General features: G+C 34.6%; 1 protein-coding gene across 1 annotated transcript; it reads left to right on the top strand.

The window, feature by feature from the left end:
• Positions 1-4,059: 4,059 nt before the first annotated feature.
• On the top strand, positions 4,060-11,788 carry LOC123659611 (2-iminobutanoate/2-iminopropanoate deaminase). The gene is made up of 3 exons (XM_045594816.1): positions 4,060-4,333; positions 8,598-8,824; positions 11,464-11,788. Exons 1-3 carry the CDS (start codon positions 4,200-4,202, stop codon positions 11,604-11,606), a joined length of 504 nt encoding a protein of 167 aa, XP_045450772.1. The 5' UTR covers positions 4,060-4,199; the 3' UTR covers positions 11,607-11,788.
• Positions 11,789-22,125: the final 10,337 nt, after the last annotated feature.

Raw genomic sequence — 22,125 nt, 5'->3', positions numbered from 1 at the left:
ACTCGCTGGTAACAATTTTTCTTTCATATTTTGTAATATACTAAAATTCGCAGATATTATATTAAAACTCTTTCTTGGGATTTGTGTCGTTAAAACTGTTTTAGCTAGTGAAATTATTCGTTGCATGGTTTCTGCAATACAATGTTTAGTTTTAATAAAAAGGGTTTATAATTAATCATACAAATTTAAATAACCTGAAAATAAAAAAAAAGTATTTATACTAACATAGCAATATTACACTTAGTTATTAATTCAAGGATAAAGTTATTATAAAATAATGATATATTTCTATTCTAAATATTGGGTTATAATTAGAACCACAAGAACTCGGAAACAATTCAGAAAGAGAAAATATTAAATGTCAAAGTCAGTTCGAGTTGTTCGAACTTCGAGTATTTTTTAATTGAATTGGTTCGTATATGGCAGGCAAGGTTTGGAATACCGTTAAAAATTCGGTAACGTTAATTTTACTCGGCAGACATTATGTTATTTACAGAATAACGATATATTAAATAGCGTTATTTTGGATACCGGTGTATTTTATAGCGGTATTAACACTTATAACGTTATATTTAACGTTAAATAACGGTATCGGTACTATTATTTATAAATATTACGCTCGCTCGTACAGTGTGAGAAAATATAATATATAGTATTATAATATAGATCACGTACCACGTGGAAAAAAAGCTACCCCTTTTTTAAATAAATAAAATAATATTATACACCTACCGTAAATATAGGCCAACAACTGGAAATAGTGCGCAAATATAAATACTTAGCTACGTGGCTTAATGAAAACTGGAACAGCGATCAGAAAATTAAGACTCGCATTGGAATAGCTCGAAGTAACTTTAACAAAATGAAGAAAGTACTCTGCAACCGAAAACTTAAGATCCCTTTGCGTATTCGACTTCTACGTTGTTACATCTGGCCCATACTTCTACCCGGATGTAAGGCATGGACTATTAAAGAAGACCTCAGGAAATGAATAGAAGTTTTTGAGATGTGGGCATATAGGCGTATGCTAGCCATTAGCTGGACTCACAAAATCATGAACGTGGAAGTGCTGCGACGCGTCAATCAGAAACGCGAACTTTTGCAGACCGTCAAAATGAGAAATGTCGCATATCTGGGGCACGTGTTTAAGCACGATAGATACGAACTATTACAACTCATCATGATGGGAAAAGTTGCTGGAAAACGAGGCGTAGGTCGCAGAAAAAAGTCCTGGCTAAGAAGAAGCAAAGAAAAGAAGAAGATACACCTACCATGTATTTGACACACATACGCATATTATATTCTTTTCAACATTGGCCTTAGTCCGTCTATTGCAGACGATTTAGACAGTGTCAGACGACACTGTGTCGCCTAGGACACTCTTCAGGAAAACGCAAACTTGACTAAGCTTTGCGCCATCCTCTCGACCTCACTGGCTAGGCCCACAGGATCGACGAGTCGACAGGTATGGAGCCAGTTCGGCTGCAGGATTCTTTCGCATTTTAGAGCTATGCCACGAATGCTTAACGAAGACCCTATTCCGGGTTTCAAATGAAGTTTAACTTTTCCAGGACCCTGATGATTTTGAGCCAGGCTTATCCCTCGGTCGCCTTTTACGACCCCCACTGGAAGAAAGGGGGTGGTGCTATTCTACTCGGCTGACACCACACGGCTTTTATGTTTGTATTAAAGAAGTATAGTCTTTGACAATGATAACAGAATTTTTTTTTTGGTATCGCAGGGAACCCATTTACGGGCGATATCCAGGATGCCCGGGTAGGCATTCCTAGACCGTATGTCGGCTTCAGCACTTGGGGGTGCAATATCGACCAAAATCCTGCCTTCAGCCGCTTTAATTGGAGGGCCCCGGATCTGCAGACAATAGGATCCTTTCAGCGACAGGCTGGCCTCGGCGAAAAGGCCAGACTTCTCCTCCATGGGGACTGGCTGGCTCACCTCTGAACAATCCCGACGACGCCGTGTCTAGCAAGATCGAGTTATTTAGAATTTATTAAACTTTTTGTAGAAACATTGTGCGGCTACGAACAGAGTTATACAGAGATTTTTAAAGTTATCAAAACTTTGTTACTATTAGTAAAATATTTCGGAAGTACGCTAAACTTCTGTATGTAGTTTATACAAATTTTATATTTCACTGAGTAGGGTATAGCAGGTAATATTCTGCTCAAAATTTGAAGCAGCCTGTCTGGAGAAGTACTCCAACCAGTAGAGCACATCCAAATAATAATCCCTGCTGAAAATTCCAAATAAAAAACGATGATTGGTATGGGAAATTATTGTAGGGATGCTCGCAAGTAGTGTTGTATTCATGTGGTGAGAAAGGTGACCAGATATCTTGGGGAGGTTTAGAGGTAGAATCGGCAACGCGCTAGCGATGCTTCTGGTTTGCAGGCATCCATATAGACTACGAAAACCACTTACCACCAGGTAGGCTGGTTTGTTATTCTTAACGTATAATAAAACCAAATTATGTAAGGGGATCATACCCGCGACCGCTAGCGCATGACTGAAGCGCAAGATGCTGTAGCAATCAATTAATTTTACCTATATTATGAGACAGGTTTAATTTTGGCTAGTCATTAATTCCAATAAAGTTCTTACTATCATACTTCTTTAATTTTTGTTTCACATTCAAACATCTGAATTTGAATACTTGCTCTTTTTTTTCATACTTTATCGTTCACACTGGGCGTGTTCCTCTTACTGACTATCCTTTATTTTATTTTTGTATATTTAGCAGAGTCAATAAAATGAGAAGCAAGATATATTTTATGAACAACTTTACAACTTATAGATTCAATTCTTAAATGTATGCTTACGCTATTGCTTGTTCTCTGCAACTAAAACAATTTATTTTACTTATTTCTCTATTTTATATGACTACAACTGCTTTATTTTACCTTTTTAAAGAGTTTTTTTAATTCGTTTTGCATTGTAACTTTTACACTTTCTGTCTCTATACTAACGCCAATACGTTTTTCCAGCTCCAATTTATCGCACATGTGGACAGACTGACTTGAATTTGCAGACGAACGACGGACTTTCTTTGAACTTAAAATGGTGGTTACAAGTTTGTCTACCTCTATTTTAATGATGGTAACTGCAGTTCCATTCGTCAAGCGACCACATTCACATGTTTCGTTTAAAGAGACACATCGGGCCGGGCAGCTTCTTTTGTAAAACTCGGTTTAGCGTTGATCCTGCGTTGAGGGTCCAAAAATACACACACACACACAAAACAATGACATGCTACTGCAAAAGTAAAAGATACACGTACAAAACTTTTTGAAGTAAAAGTTTAGTATGTGCTATGTACGCGCCTAAACACCGACGGTTTGCGTGTTCAATTTCCGCTCGGAACAGATATTTGTATTTGTACAAACATTTGTTTCCGGTTTCGATATCTGTCCTTGAGGGTCTCTACACCGTGCCTCGGAGAGCACGTTAAGTTGTCAGTCACGGTTGTTATCATATAGGTACACTATATATTCCCTACTATAGTAGGAAATATATCCGCTAACCTGCAGTGGAGCAACGAGGTGGATTAAGCTTTGATCCATCTCCTATATGGAGAAAGAGACCTATGCCCAGCCGTGGGATATTAGAGGCTGAATCATATCGTATTTGTGGATGACTAAATAAAAATAGTCCATGATAAAACCTACGGCGTTTTAATTAATATGTGCCTAAACAAATAAAAAGTATATATATGAAAACTACCTGACTCGGCAAACGTTGTCTTGGTTAGTAGTAGAAGGGTGAAAATTTAGGGTTATATGTATTTATCAACACTAAATCATAAAAAAAAAAAATAATTCTTCTAAAAATTAAAAAAATTTGGGGTGGACTATCCATAACATTTAGGGGGATGAAAAATAGATGTTGTTCGATTCTCAGACCTACTCAATAAGCACACAAAATTTTATGAGAATCGGTCAAGCCATTTCGAAGGAGTTTAACGACAAACACCGCGACTCGAGAATTTTATACCTAGATGACGCTATTTTTTTAAATATTACGTCAATTACTTTGGCGTCAGTATTATGTCAATGACAAAATAATTTTAATCACGAAAATTGAAGTTTATAGAAAAAAGAGCTAAGATTAACATATTTATCTAATCAATAATAACAACTACGCATGAACTTTTGACTTTAATTTACATAATAAATTTTATAATGAGCTCAGAAGCGAACGTCAACACACAAGCAAACGTTGTGTCGGAAATTAATATGTCTAAAATTAACGATAAAAAAGTGACGAAGACAATAGTCACGTCACCAAATATTTATAAACCTGTTGGACCATATAGGTGAGCTCATTTTTATTACCAGTTTTTTCCAGGTAATTTTATAGCAGTTCATAGTAGGTTCCTCTCATGTTCAAGATAAACAACATTTGGTAATTATGTACATCGCCGGCAAGAAATGTATGGGATTGTGGGGAAAGGGGGGGGGGGGGGGTTGTAGTGTGGGTTTTTACCCCCCGGACAACTATTTTCGTGTAAACCCCGTTGTTACAGAGATATCGTGGTTGAAGTTTTGAGGTTCAATTTTTAAATCGGAAAAAATTAACCTACCACTTTTGAGGTTAGAATAACGCTTGGCTCCGACTTAAAAAAAAAAACACTCTAGGGGTAGGGCAGGCCAAGACCACGTGGACAGTGGGGTGCTCCGATTCGGTTTAGGGGATTTTTCGAATTTCTATACCTATATTCTAGCACACAATGTTACTAATTTTATTAGAATATTATGTCTGACCCGTTATTTTGTTTAAAAGTGTCTATTTGTCAGTCGTTAAGGGTCAGTTCGTATCGTATTTTGATCTTGCAGTAAAGATCGTTTTTACGTAAATTTGTTCGAAAATAACGCGTGAAAGTCGCAGAACGAAGCATGAGTACACTTCCCGCAGCACCGGAATTAAGGTAGAGTCAGAAATAACAAAAATTTAACCTCCCATAAATTAGTCTACTTGTGATGTACATAATAGCCCAACATTTATATGACTATTTTAGGTACATCGAATATTATTATTTTTTTTTTAACTTAAGAACCATACACGTAAATAACTCTGTATGTACATGACAATATTGGATAAAAAGGGCAATGTATTTGTAACAACAATACGTAATTATCTTTTTTTTATTATTGTTTTATATTTAAAAACAATTGGGTACTTTTAATATATAAGCATTAGCCAAGATATGTATGGTTGGCTAAATGATTGTATTTAAATTAGACGTGACAGAAGGTTAGGTACGACAGTATTAATAGGAAATCGCTTGATTACTGACAGTAATTACCTATACTTACTCGGAGAGAGTAGAAAAATGTGTTATCAAGTTTTTTTAGCAAGTTATTTATTTATTTATTTATAGAACACCAACAAAGTATATGCCAAATTTCAAGTACATATACAATAACAGTAGACTCTAAGTGCAACTTTAATTATAGGTGATAACTACATTAAACTTAAGTAACATACACTAATAACATACATAAATAACATACATATGAGAAGAACTTAAGATAGTGTTATACAATTAAATTAACTACAATAAAATATTGACAAAAGAAATCAAAATATTAAAGAGAAACAATTTGTAAAATACGAAAAACTGATCACTTTGCTGATAAATACAATTTAATCATTATTTTAAATTTAAAATTTATGTCGTTAAAAATATCTATGTCTAGAATAGCATTCGTTTATTTACACGTAGACATTAAGTAGGTGCCGTTAAGCAAACAGAACTAAGCAAAACAGGACAATCCAGTACACCATTAATTAGTTTATGCAGAAACAGGTTGTCAAGCAAGCATCTTCGACTTTCGAGAGTGTTCATATTCAAGTGACTCAATCTATCACGATAATGCGGTATTTTATTAGCTAAGCCAAATTTAAAAGTAAGGTGCCACATAAAACGTTTCTGAATGCGTTCCAATCTAGAAATATAAATATTGTAAAAAGGGTTCCAAACAACACTACAGAATTCAAGCCCACCGCGAACGAATGCGTTATATAAAGCTATAGTAGTTTGGGGGTTGGTGAACTCGCTACTATTCCGCAGTATAAATCACAGATTCTAGAAACCCTTGCTACACATGATTACCTTTGATATGATTATTGAATCGTAATGCACTATCTAGCATTACACCCAAGTCGCGAATATATGTACCGTTTTCAAAGTGTAGTGATTCAAACTGTATTCCCTTTGACTCACTAATTTATGTCTGGTAAAGCACATGACATGACACTTTTTATTGTTTAGACTCATACCATTAAAATTATACCAATCCATGAGACGATTCAAATCACTTTGAAGTGAAACAGTATCTTCGGGAGAAGAAATAATGCGAAAGAACTTAAGATCATCAGCATTCAAGAATATTTTTGAGTATAAAAAGTATTCATTTATATCGTTTATAAATATGTTGAACAATATCGGTCTCAGGTGAGAACCTTGAACTCCCGATGACACGTTGTATGCGTTAGATAAATAGCCATTTACAACAAAAATCGACTCTCTTTTGTTAAGGTAAGATTCAAACCAATTTAGCAAAATACCCGTTATACCGTATTCATAAAGTTTTCTTAAATGAATAGTATGAGAAACCCTGTTGAACGCCTTGCTGAAATCTGTATGGATAGCATCGATGCTTTGGCGAGAATCAACTGCCGTGGAAATAGCGTTTATAAAGGATACCAAGTTTAAGTGACATGGAGACTAATGGGTCAAGAAAAGAACTTATATAATCAAATTTTAAAGTTTATGTACGTACTTATGTACACTTCATTCGCAAAAAGATTCCCTTCTTATAGTCATCCATTCATATACAATAACGTATTATCCAAATGCCCTCTCAGGGACTGCACCATGTTCACAGCTAAAACCAAATTAACTTATTTTCTATTAGGCCTGGATTACACCGAGACTGAATGTTTAACGTCTAGGATTGTGCCATAGTGCTGGGATAGATATTATTACTATGTTCTGATATATTTTAGTTAACTTTAAAATATTTATATTCCTTTCGTTTAGTTGTACTTTTATGCATGTTTAATCCAATTATTTATCAAAATGTAGCCTGCATGTGTCTACTTCCGTGGTAACCTGTAACGTGTTGACCTATTATGGTTGCCCAAGATACAAGCGTAGCTTAGTTTGCGTCCCACTAGCAAATACTGTATATTCTATACAAATAATAATAATAATAATAATAATAATAATAATATTAATAAGGCCGCCTTTTGTACTTAACTCCTGTTTTTATTTTTGTAATTTTGCTCACTCTTAGTGTACAATAAAGAGTTTTTATTATTATTATTATTATTATTATTATTACAAATAATAATAATAATAATACTCTTTATTGTAAACAACAACAATCAACACAATAACATATTACAAATAAAAAACAGTGTACAAAGGCGTACTTATCGCTAGAGGAGCGATCTCTTCCAGCGATCGCTCCTTTGGGCATATAGGACACAGCGTAGTGAAAAGGGAAGTGTACACAGAGAAGTGACAATTACTGTCACCTAGAACAATATCAATTATCGAGTACAAATACACATACATATACAGCATAATACATACATACAAACATATCTATATATCTATATATATATATATAGATATATGTGTGTGTGTGTGTGTGTGTGTGTGTGTGTATAAAAATACTATACCTACTTATAAACGAAATACATATAATAATAATAATAATAATAAAAACTCTTTATTGTACACTAAGAGTGAGCAAAATTACAAAAATAAAAACAGGAGTTAAGTACAAAAGGCGGCCTTATCGCTAATGAGCGCTCTCTTCCAGGCAACCTTTGGGTAAAGGAAATGGTATATATATGTAGACAGTTTAGGTATACAGTTTTACCTAAACATATACAATATATTTAGACAAATAAATAATGTAAAAAAAAATAATATGGATAAAAGCATAGAATACAAAATGCAAGTGAAGCAATACTCATACATTATGTTATGCAGAGATATAAAAACAAGATCCCAAAGAAATCGAGGGAAACTCGAAAATCCGCATAACTTTTTACTGGGTGTACCGATTTTGATGATTATTGTCTGTCTGTCTGTCTGTTTGTTCCGGCTAATCTCTGAAACGGCTGGGCCGATTTTGATGAGACTTATTGGCGGATAGCTGATGTAATAAGGAGTAACTTAGGCTACTTTTATTTTAGAATGTTTTTTTTTGCACCTGCGAACTGAACATTTTTTTTTAATTCCACGCGGATGAAGTCGCAGGCACAGCTAGTAAATCAATAAGAGTTTTAATATAGGTTAATAGTGAACTAAATAGATTGTATCTATAAATAATGAATTGGTATTTATTGAAACTAAAATAAAACAGTGATTTTAACCCTACGTCAAATTTTACAATATTTCTTAATTGCTTCGCTTTGATAGCTTCGATAAATAAGTTGACGATCACAACATACCTAGTAGTCCTAGTACCTGGTTATAATTTGTAATTACTAAAACGAATGGTTGGTGGAAAAAATTCTGTTGGCTCCCACGTATGTAGATGTCTGCTGTATTGTTTCAGCCAAGCAATCCTTGCAGATAAAACTCTTTATATATCCGGAGTGCTGGGCCTCGATCCTCAAGCTCAGCTAGTATGTGGTGGCGCAGAGGGACAAGCTCGACAAGCACTAGAGAATTTAAAACATGTCTTAGAAGCAGGCGGTTCCTCACTCGAAGCGGTTGTAAAAACAACCATACTACTAAACAATATTGATGATTTTCAAGCTGTGAACCAGATTTATGCACAATGTTAGTATAAAATAAAGAAATTATTTGTAAGTTAACCACTAATACTTGTAACTTGACCAATTTTTCTAAAGTTTGTGAAGTAGCTTTATCATAATTTATTTAACACACGGCCAGTGCTATGTAATAATGATCGCCACAGTGGATTGCAAATCGTTACAGCATATTATATATGAACAAAATTTCATTACATTTGATTTTTATATATTTATAAATTGTATTTTAATTTGTCAGATCGGCAAACAACTGCAAATTATGACAAATGTTTGTATAGGACAAACTAATTTTCGTTATGGTCTGTAAGTTTGGGCTTGTTGTGTATATCTGTTTATTATTTCACCCTTTTTTTCGTAAACTGTCGCCAGTTGCATATTTTAAACCGATAAAGCAACAGTCATATCTAAACGATTTTTTAGCTTATATTTAATGAGAACTTACTAAGTGATATATATACAAAGTAAAGATGTAGGTGTGATCTAAAAGTTGTGACAGAGGAAGCTTTTCTGAAATTATTTATACGTTTAAAAGCCTTTATTGTTCTGTTAGAATGTAGCTTTTTAAAGGAGACACAGTTATTTATACTTATACTCGTAATCTATTGCATGATAAAAAAAAACTATTTTATTTGTGTTTATAATACTAGTAGATCTAAATAAACTCACTTAAGCTTACAACATCCTATATATATATCTAATCTTTGGTTTTATAAGGCTCTAAAATGTTATTCTTTTAAGGTATTTGTTTTCTTCTTTCATCTTCACATCTTAAAGTATAAAGATTCCATTTCAGTAAAACCGATAGTAGTGTTAAAAGTTTGTGTAATTACTTCAAGTTAACTATTTTTATTACGAATTTATGAATCAGTTGAATCAATTTTTTATGTACCTATACAAACAGCCAGAAAAGCTCTTGAGCGGTACAAGGTGTACTTACATACCTATATCCTGACATTACGAGTTCATGATCGATGTTGGCTTGTTTATGTTCTGTAGGCAATATAATACCATTTATATGGTTTTAAGTACAAGTCGATTAGACGAAAAATTCTGGAAAATATTTTTGTTACGTTAGTTGAAGCTATCAAGGTCCATAACCGAACAATAAACATCTCCCATAAAACCTATACTTCGAAGTCTCGTAACACTTTTTCGAAAACTGTCAATTAAATAAATATGTATAACAGACACAAGCTCCTCTGTTCTTTAGGTAATCAACTATATTTAATATTTGTTTAAAATAACGTTACTGTTAATGTACTTGGATGTATTGTTTCTTTATCGTAAATATTGTACTAAATATCGGCATGGAAGTCGGGGCAATGTCCGCTATTGCGTTTGTAAAGAGTACAAATTATAAAAACAATAGTTTATGAACTCCTAACAACCAGACAACCTACTTATTTACACGTCTCAAATATTACTTTTTTTCAATTAGTAACAGTTAATGGCATTTGACCTTAGATTATATTTGAGATCTCACGTAAACCCTTACTACTCTCCGTGGGCGTACATAAACAGTTGCAGTAAATAAAAAGAATTTTTAGTTTTCTACTAACTTATTGAGTTACTAACGTAGCGCAACATACGAACGAAGAACTGACGTAACCTACATCGCGATATTAAAGTTATCCGAAGATTGAAAATATATACAAGAACCCGACAACAACCTTCGGGGCGGTAGCCCACTAGACTCAACACCCGCCTGGTCAGAGGATCCTCTCTTTTCGATGGTAGATGAGGATGAACTTTATACCCTGTTCCCCTCACACCTCCAATTGTATAAACTAGCTGACAAAAAGTTATTGTTCAGTTTGCAGAAAAAAAAAATCTAAAATAATACTTTTATTTTAGATTTGTTTATGTCGTATCTATGTTTTATTTATCTATGGGTATGACTAAAGTTTTTTTAGTTTATACTTATTTTAAGGGACTATAAAATGGGAATGTATTTTTGTATTTTTATTTAATAGCATCTTGGGGTATCCGATTTTAAAAATTATATACCATGCGTTGAAGTTAGTGTTTCTTTTTTTTTCTTGTATGTTTAGTTAAATAAGCCTAACTAACCCGAGTAGAAATTTTTTCGTCTTCCTTAGAAGGACCGGACCAGGCATGCCTGATCATGACTAGATAAGGCATGTAACGCAGATGATTGGTCTGGACCTCATCAGGATGAGATGAGATTTCTTGATCAGCCGGTTCGGTCCGGTCCTTTTAAAAGACACGAATACACGTATATTCTTGAAAAAATTGTTTAACAAAAAAAAAGGGAATTGTTATTATAAATATGTTACTTAACATAATTATTAAGATATTTATTTGTTTTTAATAATAGTAAACACAAGCATTAAGTAAGCAACTTCATGTTTGTGTTATAGGTAACAGCCGACTGGTATAGCTACATTTTTTTTTGATAAACTTACTGATAAATAATACATATATAAATAAATGTATACATTATACCTAGACTCAGGGTGGGAATCGAACCCACAACCCCCGGGACAGAAAGCAGGGTCACTACAAACTGCGCCATCGGGCTGCTCAAAATAATCAAATAAAAATCTTAGGATTTTGTAATTATTTGCCGTCTGTATTAGTTTAACCTTTGAAAATAGCTATCACCAACTTAAATTATACTTCCAGATTTTACCAAAAACTATCCAGCACGAGCCTGTTACCAAGTTGCCAAGCTGCCTCTAGGTGCGGCGGTTGAGATCGAAGCAATAGCTCTGTGCGGAGACCTCGTCGTAGCTGAAGCGGGTCCATGTCCCTGTGCCCGCATATAACAATAAAACGAAATCTACACCAAAATTTTTGAAACATTTAATCTTATATAAATGTGCACGAGCAAATATAATATACGCCTTACCTTTAAAATAGCAATCCAGGAATTTTTGTAATATTAGATGCAGAAAAAGCGACAAGTTATGGCTAGTAAAAATGATTAATAAAAATATTTTTATCCAGAGTTATTTGTTTAGCTTTTAATTTTGTTGGCAACTAATAAAATGACATCACATACCTATCTAGATGTCTATGTTGACTAATAATGATAAACAAATATAATTAATTTAACAATAACCAAAAAATAAACTTTTTAAATAAATTAGACCGAATTCCCAAATTGATTCTTGACAATGAAGTCACGATCACACGATATAACTGGAATTACGTCTAAAAAGATTGATTTTTTAATTTTTTTTTTTTTTGCAGCAAACGCCCTTAATAAAATGATAATAGCTTCTGTGAAAGTAATTATTTCTATGCACATTATGAGCGCCCGCTCGTAAAAATCGTGTTAAGCTATCAACAAAATCACGGTAGACATGGTGTACGTAAATATTAATATATCTATAACTATTTTTTCGGTTACTAAAGTACGTACGATCTTAATCACGCAAGCCACGGAGTTAATGTGTCGAGGCCCTCGAGTATTAATAGATTATAAAACTTAATTTAATATAAGGTATATTGCACGTATTTAATTAACAAATTAATAATTCATTAGTCAGTACGAAGGAAAGTGAGTTAAGTAGAATAAGTAAGATTGCTGACAAGTAAAACGTTAATGGTATACGTACAATAATTGCGTCAAAGTGGAAGAATGCTTTACACTCGTTTAATTTGAAAAACGCAAAGGGGGTGCGAGGTCAACTGAGTGGGCAACCTCCTCCCATAACACTCGTAGCTACGAACGATACAATCTAGTGGAGCGCGCAGTCGAGTTTAGTTCTTGAAGCCGAATAGTCAAAGGCTTGTCATTGTATAATTACAACAGGTATCTGAAAAACGCATGGCAGACATTTAGTACATCCTTCAACATGGGCTGCACCAGCAGCGCTCCAAATATGACAGAGTCTAATACTTCAGGTATAAACTTTATTATGTTTCTAATAAAATTAAATTAAATTTGAATGTATATTATGAGGTTTAGCAATGTAAGCATATTCACTGTATTTTTATACTAAAACTTCTATAGAAAATTATTCTGTTTAAGACTTTAAGAGTGTTAAGACATAATAGGTGTTAACGTTCTTTGTTGTTCCATTAGCCGTGCGAAATCGTGAACGTAAATGCCTGCCGCGGGGTTGAACGTTTGCTTAGCAGTTAGAGGTCAATGCTAAAAGTAGAACTAGAATTTTTTACCTTACCTTAACTACTTGTCATCTTTGATCTTATATGATTGAACGGATTGAAATTTTTATGTAATTTCTAATCTTATCAGTTTTTAATCATTTGCTTAAAATTCGTTCAGCAGAAACAGTATCGGTCATGATCGTTTTCTCATAGGTGACCCAGCCTCGTTCCAAAAAATAAAATAAATCTAAATTATTAAGTCGAACTGTTATGGTAGAACGCATGTTAAAAAAGTATGATCGGCACAAAAATTATTAAGTCAACAATATAATTTTTCCTGATCCGTTTTCGGGAAAATTGTATCCTTAAATAAAATGGACTGTCTTACCGATAACTTGTCTTATCGATAGTTATTACTATTATTCTAAATACATAATAAATAAATTATATATAATAACATAAATTCAATTACATCGACCAGTAATACTCGTACAACGTAGGTAGACGAAAAAATAATCAAGTAAATACGCATTATCAAAAATTACTTCAAAAGTTGTAATCAGATCTCGATGAAATTTAAAAGTGACCATATGATAAATATCGGCTTTCGATTAAATTAAAATCATTAAATTCGGTATACCCAGGAAAAAGTTACGCGGATTTCGAGAGATTCCCTCGATTTCTCTGGGATCCCATCTTCAGATCCTAGTTTCCTTATCATGGTAACACACTTAGGATATCTCCTTTCCAACTAAAAAAGAATTATCAAAATCGGTTCATAAACGAAGAAGTTATCACCGAACATACATAAAAATATATATATATACGGTCGAATTGAGTAACGTCCTCCTTTTTTGAAGTCGGTTAAAAAAACAGTCCGCATGATCATCAACACAATATTTTCTCCAATAACACAATCCAACATATAAAAAGGCGCACGGAGTACTACACACAAAGAATAAGACCAAAAATATGACAGAAGAACTTAGCAAAATATACAAAGAGACTAATAGGTCAATCCGTAAAGATTACAACAACCACTGATATGAGATTATTTCAACAAACATCAAGAATTTTAGAAGCGCCAAAAAAGCTTACAGAGAATTAACTACACACAAATTATGGATTCAAAAACTTGAGCATAAATTAATAGAAACAAAATCTAGAAAAGATATTATAAACCATTGCCAACAAACTTCTCCAAAAGCTTATAGACAAAATAAAATTACACTAAAATGAAAGCGCAAACAACTCACATGAACACGACGGACTGCATCAGACGAATTGATGACGAACGATTGATCCGAAGTTTACGAACATATAAAAAGTTGAAGGCTGAGAAGAGGACCTGATGGATTAGCAATGAGGCCCTTTAAAAAGAAGCACCTATTCTAATACGCTATTTTACGAAATTGTTCAACATGATATTAGACGAAGAAAAAGTACCAAAACAATGATGTTTGGTGTACAAAACAATGAAAAATACCAAAACAATGAACGTCAGAAATTATTCTACTATTGAAGAAAGGAAGCTGCTTGGATTTAAGGAATTATAGCCCTATAAGCCTTCTGGCAAGTAAATAAACAAAGTATTTTCATCCATAATTTTAAAGAGAATATCCGACGACATTGATAAACAGCAGCCGAAGGAACAAGCAGGATTCAGATCAGGCTATAGTACAATCGACCACATACACATATTAGAATAGGTCATAGAAAAATACAGAGAATACAATGGACCTCTGTATGTGGCCTTCATTGACTACAGCAAAGCTTTTGACAGCACCAGCCACTGTTCAATCTGGAACGCCATAACAATCAAATATTAACTATATGCTGTGTGGTTACGGCATCAAAGAATATAGCCACCCCCTCTCTTCCCGTGGGTGTCGTAAGAGGCGACTAAGAGATAACATAGTTCCACTACTACCTTGGAACTTAATAAGCCGACCGATGGCGGGATAACCATCCAACTGCTGGCTTTGAAATACACAGGCCGAAGACGGGCAGCAGCGTCTTCGGTGTGACAAAGTTAGTCCTGCGGTCACCAACCCGCCTGCCCAGCGTGGTGACTATGGGCAAACACATGAGCTCATGCCATTTTTGGCGTGAACTTTTGTAGGCCTATGTCCAGTAGTGGACTGCGAAAGGCTGTTGTGATGGTGGTGATGATAAATGCATCAATATCTTGAAATATATCTATACAAAAAGTACGAATAGAGTTAAATTGGAAACTAAAGGAGACGAAAAAAACATAGAACGAGGAGTTAGACAGGGAGATCCTCTTTCCTCGAAGTTGTTTATTATTTATAGCAGTACTTGAAATTATTTTGCAAAAACTAGACTTGTAAAAACAGGGGAGCCTACATAAAATGATCCTATTTGAACTATTTGAGGTTCGCTGATGATATTTTTATAATTGCTAAAACTACTAAAGTTAAAGTTAAGTTGCTGTTAGAGTTAATGGAGATTTTCACAGTGAACAATATGGTTTCACTAGAGGTCGCTCTACGACAGATGCTGGTGTGGCACTTCTCAAACATATATATGACGCTTGGGAGAGATCACAAAATGCTATTGGTGTATTCTGTGACTTATCAAAGGCATTTGATTGCGTGGACCATGGGATTTTATTAAGAAAACTTGAGTATTACGGCGTTGATGGTAAAGCTCTTAATCTAATTGCTTCATATCTATTTAATAGAGCTCAACACGTATCAATAAACGGAACGAAATCTTCTGGATCTGTGCTAAAAATAGGCGTTCCACAGGGGTCGATTCTAGATTCGTTCCCTTTTAAATATATATAAATGATCTGCCATTTTATGTTAAGTATATTTGTGATATAGTGCTATTAGCAGATGACACATCTCTTATATTTAAAGTTGATAGTCAAAAAGTAAATTATGATGACGTGAACACTTCTTTGTTTCGAATTCAAGATTGGTTTAAAATAAACAACTTGGTTTTGAACGCCAAAAAAACCAAGTGCGTTGTGTTTTCGTTACCTAATGTTAGGCATCCAAATTATAATTTTATAATAAATAACAAGAGGCTTATCGTCGATGATACTACAGTTTCCTTATGAATACATTTGGACTCAAAATTTCAGTGGAATTCCCATTTTCTTGAATGGTAGACTCAGCTCCGCAGCATTCGCAGTTAGAAAAGTACCACAACTGACCGACGTTGTAACTGCACGCTTAATATATTTTAGCAATTTCCATAATGCTATGTCTTACGGCATGTTACTGTGGGGTAATACTATAGATATTGACACTGTATTTAGCTTGCAAAAAGGGCAATTCGTGGCATTTACGATCTTGGAGCTTAAGTCTCCCTACGGGATGTTTTTCAAAAGATAGACATATTAACAATTGTATCACAGTATATTTATAGCAATATTATGTATATTCATCAGAATATTCATTGTTTCGAAATAAATAGTAATAATCGCATTGTAAACACGAGAAGGAATAACAAAATTGTAACTCCAAGTTTCCGACAGCGCAAAGTAAACGTCTCCTTTATGGTATTCGCATGTATAATAAAATCCCACAAACAATTTTGGAATTGTCTCAACATAAGTTAAAAGTTTTTATTAAAAAAAATAATAATAGATAAAGCTTATTATTCGGTGCAGGATTACATAGTTGATAAAGATGTGTGGACTTAGTGACGCTGTATTTTATGCAACATGTTCCTAATTTTGTATTAAAACACAGTTTATATATTATTTTTCAAAAGAGTAACTGCGGAGTTTCTTGTCTATTCTTCGCTGCGGAGTCTACGTTCCGAATCGGTGGTAACTTAATTATTACAAAAATATATTTTTTAAAGTTTTAATTTGTAAAATGACAATTCAAAAGTGCTCTTGGAGCCTATTTGAATAAAGCTGTTTTTAATTTTGAATTTGCAAAAGACTTAGAGTAATGATGAGATCCTGGACTGCGAAAACTCCAAAATCGGCCTAGAAATACGAGTAAATCTAATAAAAACTAAGATATTAACCAACAGTTGCGAACGCCCGATAGTGATAAAGGATAACAATAATACATCTACTTGGAGAAGAAAATCTCATTTAAAACGTCAAGTAACGAAGAAGAAGTAACAAGAAGAATCTGCGTAGATTAGACTTGGAAGAAATTCTGGGCACTAAGAGAAATCGTTAAAGGGAACTACAGCTTACAGATGAAAAGGATAATATTTGATACATGCCTATCACCCTGCCTGTTGTATGGTTGCCAAAACTAGATATTTATATGTATAAAATAACAAAAAAAAAAAATCAAATGCAGACAAACAGCAATGCAAGGGAGCATGTTGAAAATTAGAAGAATACAGAATATTAAAACTCACCGATCCTTCCATGGCTTAAGTGGAGATGGGCCGAACACCTCTCACGATACTTAGACAAAGGATGGACCATTGAAGCCACGCGATGGAAAGAACCAATGGGAAAAGAAATGTTGGCCGACAATTAAGACGGTGGGCTGATGATATAACACACGTCACAGGAAACGACTGGGTAAATTCAGGCAAGGGCAGGAAGTTATGGAAAGGAATGGAGGAGGCCTTTACCCAAACAGGGGTCCTTATCCTATAAATAATACTAAAATTTATTATAAGTAACCTTTCTTTAACCAAAGCAACAGCATACTAACACAAATTATAAAATTTTGAAAGTGTGATTTGAAATAAATAGCTTTAAGTATTATTATTATTATTCATCAATTTTGTTTCAGAAATTTGTAGTTAGGAAAAGTCAACTCTCAACAATTCGAATTTGAAGGAAACTTTTAACTAATGATAAAAGTTCGTAGTAAGAGTAACGATAAAGTTACGTACTTATGTACTCATATAAGAAAGTATACTTCGTTGGCTAACTAACTTCACATTGCTAACTTCTTCTGTGTTGCCTAGCTAACTTCAGGTTGTCGATTTTTTTTTGTAACGGCGTGCGCGCGCATCGGTAAAATTTACTCCCATCATTTTTCCCTAACGCGCCAAAAGAAATGTCACTTCAAAGATCCGAATTACTACAAGTACCTAGTAGGTATTTATTGAAATGTTAAAATGTAACATTTATTGACTTACATTTACATATTTCTCCAAAGTTTCGGTTACTCTATTGTTCCCCCAAATCGACATCGATGCATACTAATTGCGAAACTACAAATCGCATGGGCGTAGATAGAGATTTGTGTGTACTGTAATTTGTGTCGTTGTAACAAGATTGAGCATATCCATATTATTTCGATTTGTCGAATTGTTGGGTAAAAATTTTCGAATTACTGCGGAAGCTAGTATAGTGTGCTCTATAATTTTATTTATATATTTTTAAGTTAATTGGGGGGGGGGTGTAAAAATCACAAAATATCACAACGTACGTAAACATGGAGAATAAGTAAAGAAATACATAAATGGCATTATAGCGTGAACAAATTAGCATGTTACATGTTAGCGATGTACAAATAGTTTACCTTATCAGCATGAGTTATACAAGCATGCTTTATGTGACGACTTAAGATTATCTAGAGTGGAGGCTCCCAAACTTTTTATTCGTTTCTTTTTTGCTTTACAATTTATAAAAATTAAGTAGGAAAAAAATATGATAATTATAGAAACATAAACGAGTACAATAAACAAAAGCATAGGTAAAACACAAAAAAAAAATAGCTAAAAGAAAGAAAAGGCCAACTAACCGCTTTTTATTAAATGCATATGCATGTATATACGGTACATACACCACAAAAGTATATTGTACAATTTTTGTCCGTCTATCTGTCTGTCTGTTTGTTCCAGCTAATCTGTGAAACGGCTGGACCGATTTTGACGAGATTTTCACAGGATAGATGATATAGTAAGGAGTAATTTAGGCTACTTTTATTTTAGAAATTTTTTATTTTATAACTCTGCGAAGTGAATAATAACTTTTTTGTCACAATATAAATAAATATAAGTTAGCACCTTCTTTGACTCAATATAAATAAATATAAGTTAGCACCTTCGAAACGTAGAAAAACGTTATTTGATTTTAATTTATATATTCCCGATAAGTTGTTAAGAACATGTCCGCAATTTAATAGACTTACAGGCAAATGCCACAAAGACTGGTCCTAAAGATGGCGAACTAAACTGTTCTCAGATGAATGATGCGGAATAAAATTTTCGTCGTGGCAGTTCTTAATTATTGTAGTATATCGCTAATTTTGAGTCATCACTGAAAAACTTGGAACTAAAAAAATCCAATTTGTGTCATTGTCTTTAGTTTGACTACAATTTGAAAGAAATTCTGCTTTTTGTCACAAGTTTCAAGATAATTGTGTTCTCAGGCAAACGAAGAAAAACCGACTTCAATTATATCGACAAGTAATACAACGTAGTTTTTTGTGATTTATGCAGTTAAGAAAATAAAAAGTTCATATGCGTTTATTTGCACGCTTGTGCAATGAAGACGATGAAGACTTCCAACGACTGCTTTTACACACTGAAGTAAGCTGGGTGGGATATTCAGATATACGTTCAACATTTAATTGCCTTGCATACACTTCAGGGCCTCTTTTCCCATGTAGAAGGATCAGAGCTTAATCCACTACGATGCTCCAATATGGGTTGGCGGATATATTCCCTACTATGAGAAACTTAAAAGCTTAAACTTGAAGGTTTATCTGTTTTATGAAAGGCTGAACTCAAACAAATTGCCCTGCATTTGATGGTGACTTCAAAATTAGAGCTTTCGGCCGCTTTAATTGGAGGGTCCCGGATCTTCAGGTAACAGGATCCCTCCAGCGACAGGCTGGCCTCGGTGAAAAGGAAAGATTTCTCCTCCATGGGGACTGTCCAGCTCACCTCTGAACAATCCCGACGACGCCCTGTCTAGCAGGACCGGGTTGCCATCCCAGCCCGACACGGGCACAGGGGCTTTACTGGAGACGCATTAAGTAGCGCCTCCTACGCAACCCCGTTCGTCGTCTGGGGACGGAGGTCTCACCGGCGGCCTCCACTCTTATCCGCTCATTATTCTCCATCTGGGACATTACTGTCTCGCAGAAGGAGACCATCGCCTTCCAGGACTTCGAGCATCGCGGTAATGACGATCGGCAGTGACAAGTTCCCTCCGAGGACTGTCGACAGATCGCGACGCAGCGCCGCCCATCTCGGGCACACTTCGAGGGTATGCTGGGTCGAGTCCACCGCCGCGCCACAGTCGTGATATCAGTCGTCGGCTCCCTTTGGGCCGTCCGACACAAGTATTCACCAAAGTAGCCGTGCCCGGTGAGAACCTACGTCAGACGGAAGGTAAGGGGCTTGCGCTTACGGCGCATCCACCGCTCAAGGACCGGGCGCAAGGCAGACGTTACGCGTGTGCCATACGACTGCTCCGCCAGGTTCTCCCCCCACCTCCGCATTAGTGCTTCTTGCCCCATCCGGCGCACCCTTAGGATCCCGTCCAACGTGGGGTTCTCACCGAGAGCCCTCCTACCCGAGACGTAGGAGTAGGTCTCAGCAAGGACCTCCGCCACGAGCTCCCACGGGGGGTCACTGGCTAGAGTAGTAGCTGCAACCCACAATACCGTACGGTACCCCCGGATCACCCTCACCCGGTGCAACAAAACCAGCGCTGCGGTAACCAACCCACCTACCCAGGGCAATGGGCAAAACACAGAACTTGTGGAGGCCTATGTCCAGCAGTGGACTGCGATAGACTGATGTGTGTGTGTGTGCGTGTTTGTATGTAATCGATAGTTTAATAATTACATATTTTAATAAATCCAACAAAAGAAAATGTACCTACTATTTTTTGGAACGAAGTTCCTTACGGCAGGCTTGACATTTGGCTGGGCGAACGAACTGAAAAAAATGTGATACTAAAACCGTAAGAAAAATATATAACGGAAGTGACGTAATAACTTAACTTTTTTTAAGTTATTTGAATGTAATTTTATACTGTCGACAAAAATAAATAAAGCCATATGTTTTTTATTTCACTTAATAGTTTGAATTATTATTATTATTATTATTTTGTTTGATTATATTTGATATTTGATTATATTTGATTGAATATTTGATTTGATATGATATTATTATTATTATTTTGTTTGATTTATTGTATTTTACGGTATTTGTTATTTTTTAAAATAGGGGAGCGAGGGGCTTGTTGTAACATTTTTCATGAAAACTAATATATCTTGAAATCTATTGATTATATTGCTACTAAATAAAGATGGATGGATGCTGTAACTCTTCCTTTACCCAATAAAGTAAAAATAATACCATAACTATTAGTCATTATTTTACAATCAATTATTTTCTAGAAGAAGTGCGGTGTTACAACTTACCTCGTGCTTGGGGCGAGTTGTAACATCTACCGGGGCAAGTAGTAACAACAAAAAAAACGACACTATTACCTGTAATCATTTATTCTTTATTTTTAACAAAATTGACACCTTTTTAAAGTAGGTATTATGTAATTCTTATCAAAAATCAACTCCAATAGACTTTTAAGTAATCAACGCTTAAAAATTAAATAATTAACTGTTTTATGTACTTAAACACTACTTATAATCATCATTGCACTTTTATATCACAGTAAGTAATTAAATTATTTATATGTAAGGTATGCTTCGTAATTATCTCTTTTTAATATCTATCTAATAAAGTATTGTACTTATATAAGAATCAACATTTGGTAGGTTTCATTATAATTAAATTTAGTCTTCATCTGAGCAACAATTAATACAAATAAAATAAATAGTGTCTCCTGTAACACATCCTACATGTGCCCACATCTTACATATGATACACTCTACCCAATCTTCTTTATTTGAATCTGTGTAAGCTTCACCACATACCAGACAATATGTATCTATAAAGAGAGACGTGACATAATCCGAAAGTCTGACTAGCTTTCCGAATACTGCATTTTTTTCTAAAACTTCAGCTGCCGCTAACTCGTACACTTCTTGGCTTTGTGTTGCCCGCTCTGACTTTCTTTTATACACCCTCACACGTACGTGTAACACGTTACATCAAACCTGGAATTTTGTTACAACTAGCCCCGGGTTTTTGTTACAACTAACCCCATGGTATGATTTTTAACATTTATCAACATAACTATTTAAATAATTTAGCAACCTTAAAAACTGTTACACATTATCAAAGATAGATAAATTTGTATGTAAATAAGATATAGAAAGTTGGTACACCTGTCCCTGTGTCCGATAC

This window comes from Melitaea cinxia, chromosome 14 (genome assembly GCF_905220565.1).
Source record: "Melitaea cinxia chromosome 14, ilMelCinx1.1, whole genome shotgun sequence".
Taxonomy (NCBI): Eukaryota; Metazoa; Arthropoda; class Insecta; order Lepidoptera; family Nymphalidae; genus Melitaea; species Melitaea cinxia.
The sequence above is the reverse complement of the archived record's forward strand: the minus strand, read 5'-3'. Positions and strand labels throughout refer to the sequence as shown.

What these genes read in the sequence shown, in the direction of transcription:
- LOC123659611 (XM_045594816.1), top strand. Translation starts at nt 4,200, where the DNA reads ATGAGCTCAGAAGCGAACGTCAACACACAAGCAAACGTTGTGTCGGAA. An exon ending in AAACCTGTTGGACCATATAG is followed by an intron (nt 4,334 to 8,597) that starts GTGAGCTCATTT and finishes GTATTGTTTCAG; the next exon opens with CCAAGCAATCCTTGCAGATA. An exon ending in GAACCAGATTTATGCACAAT is followed by an intron (nt 8,825 to 11,463) that starts GTTAGTATAAAA and finishes TTATACTTCCAG; the next exon opens with ATTTTACCAAAAACTATCCA.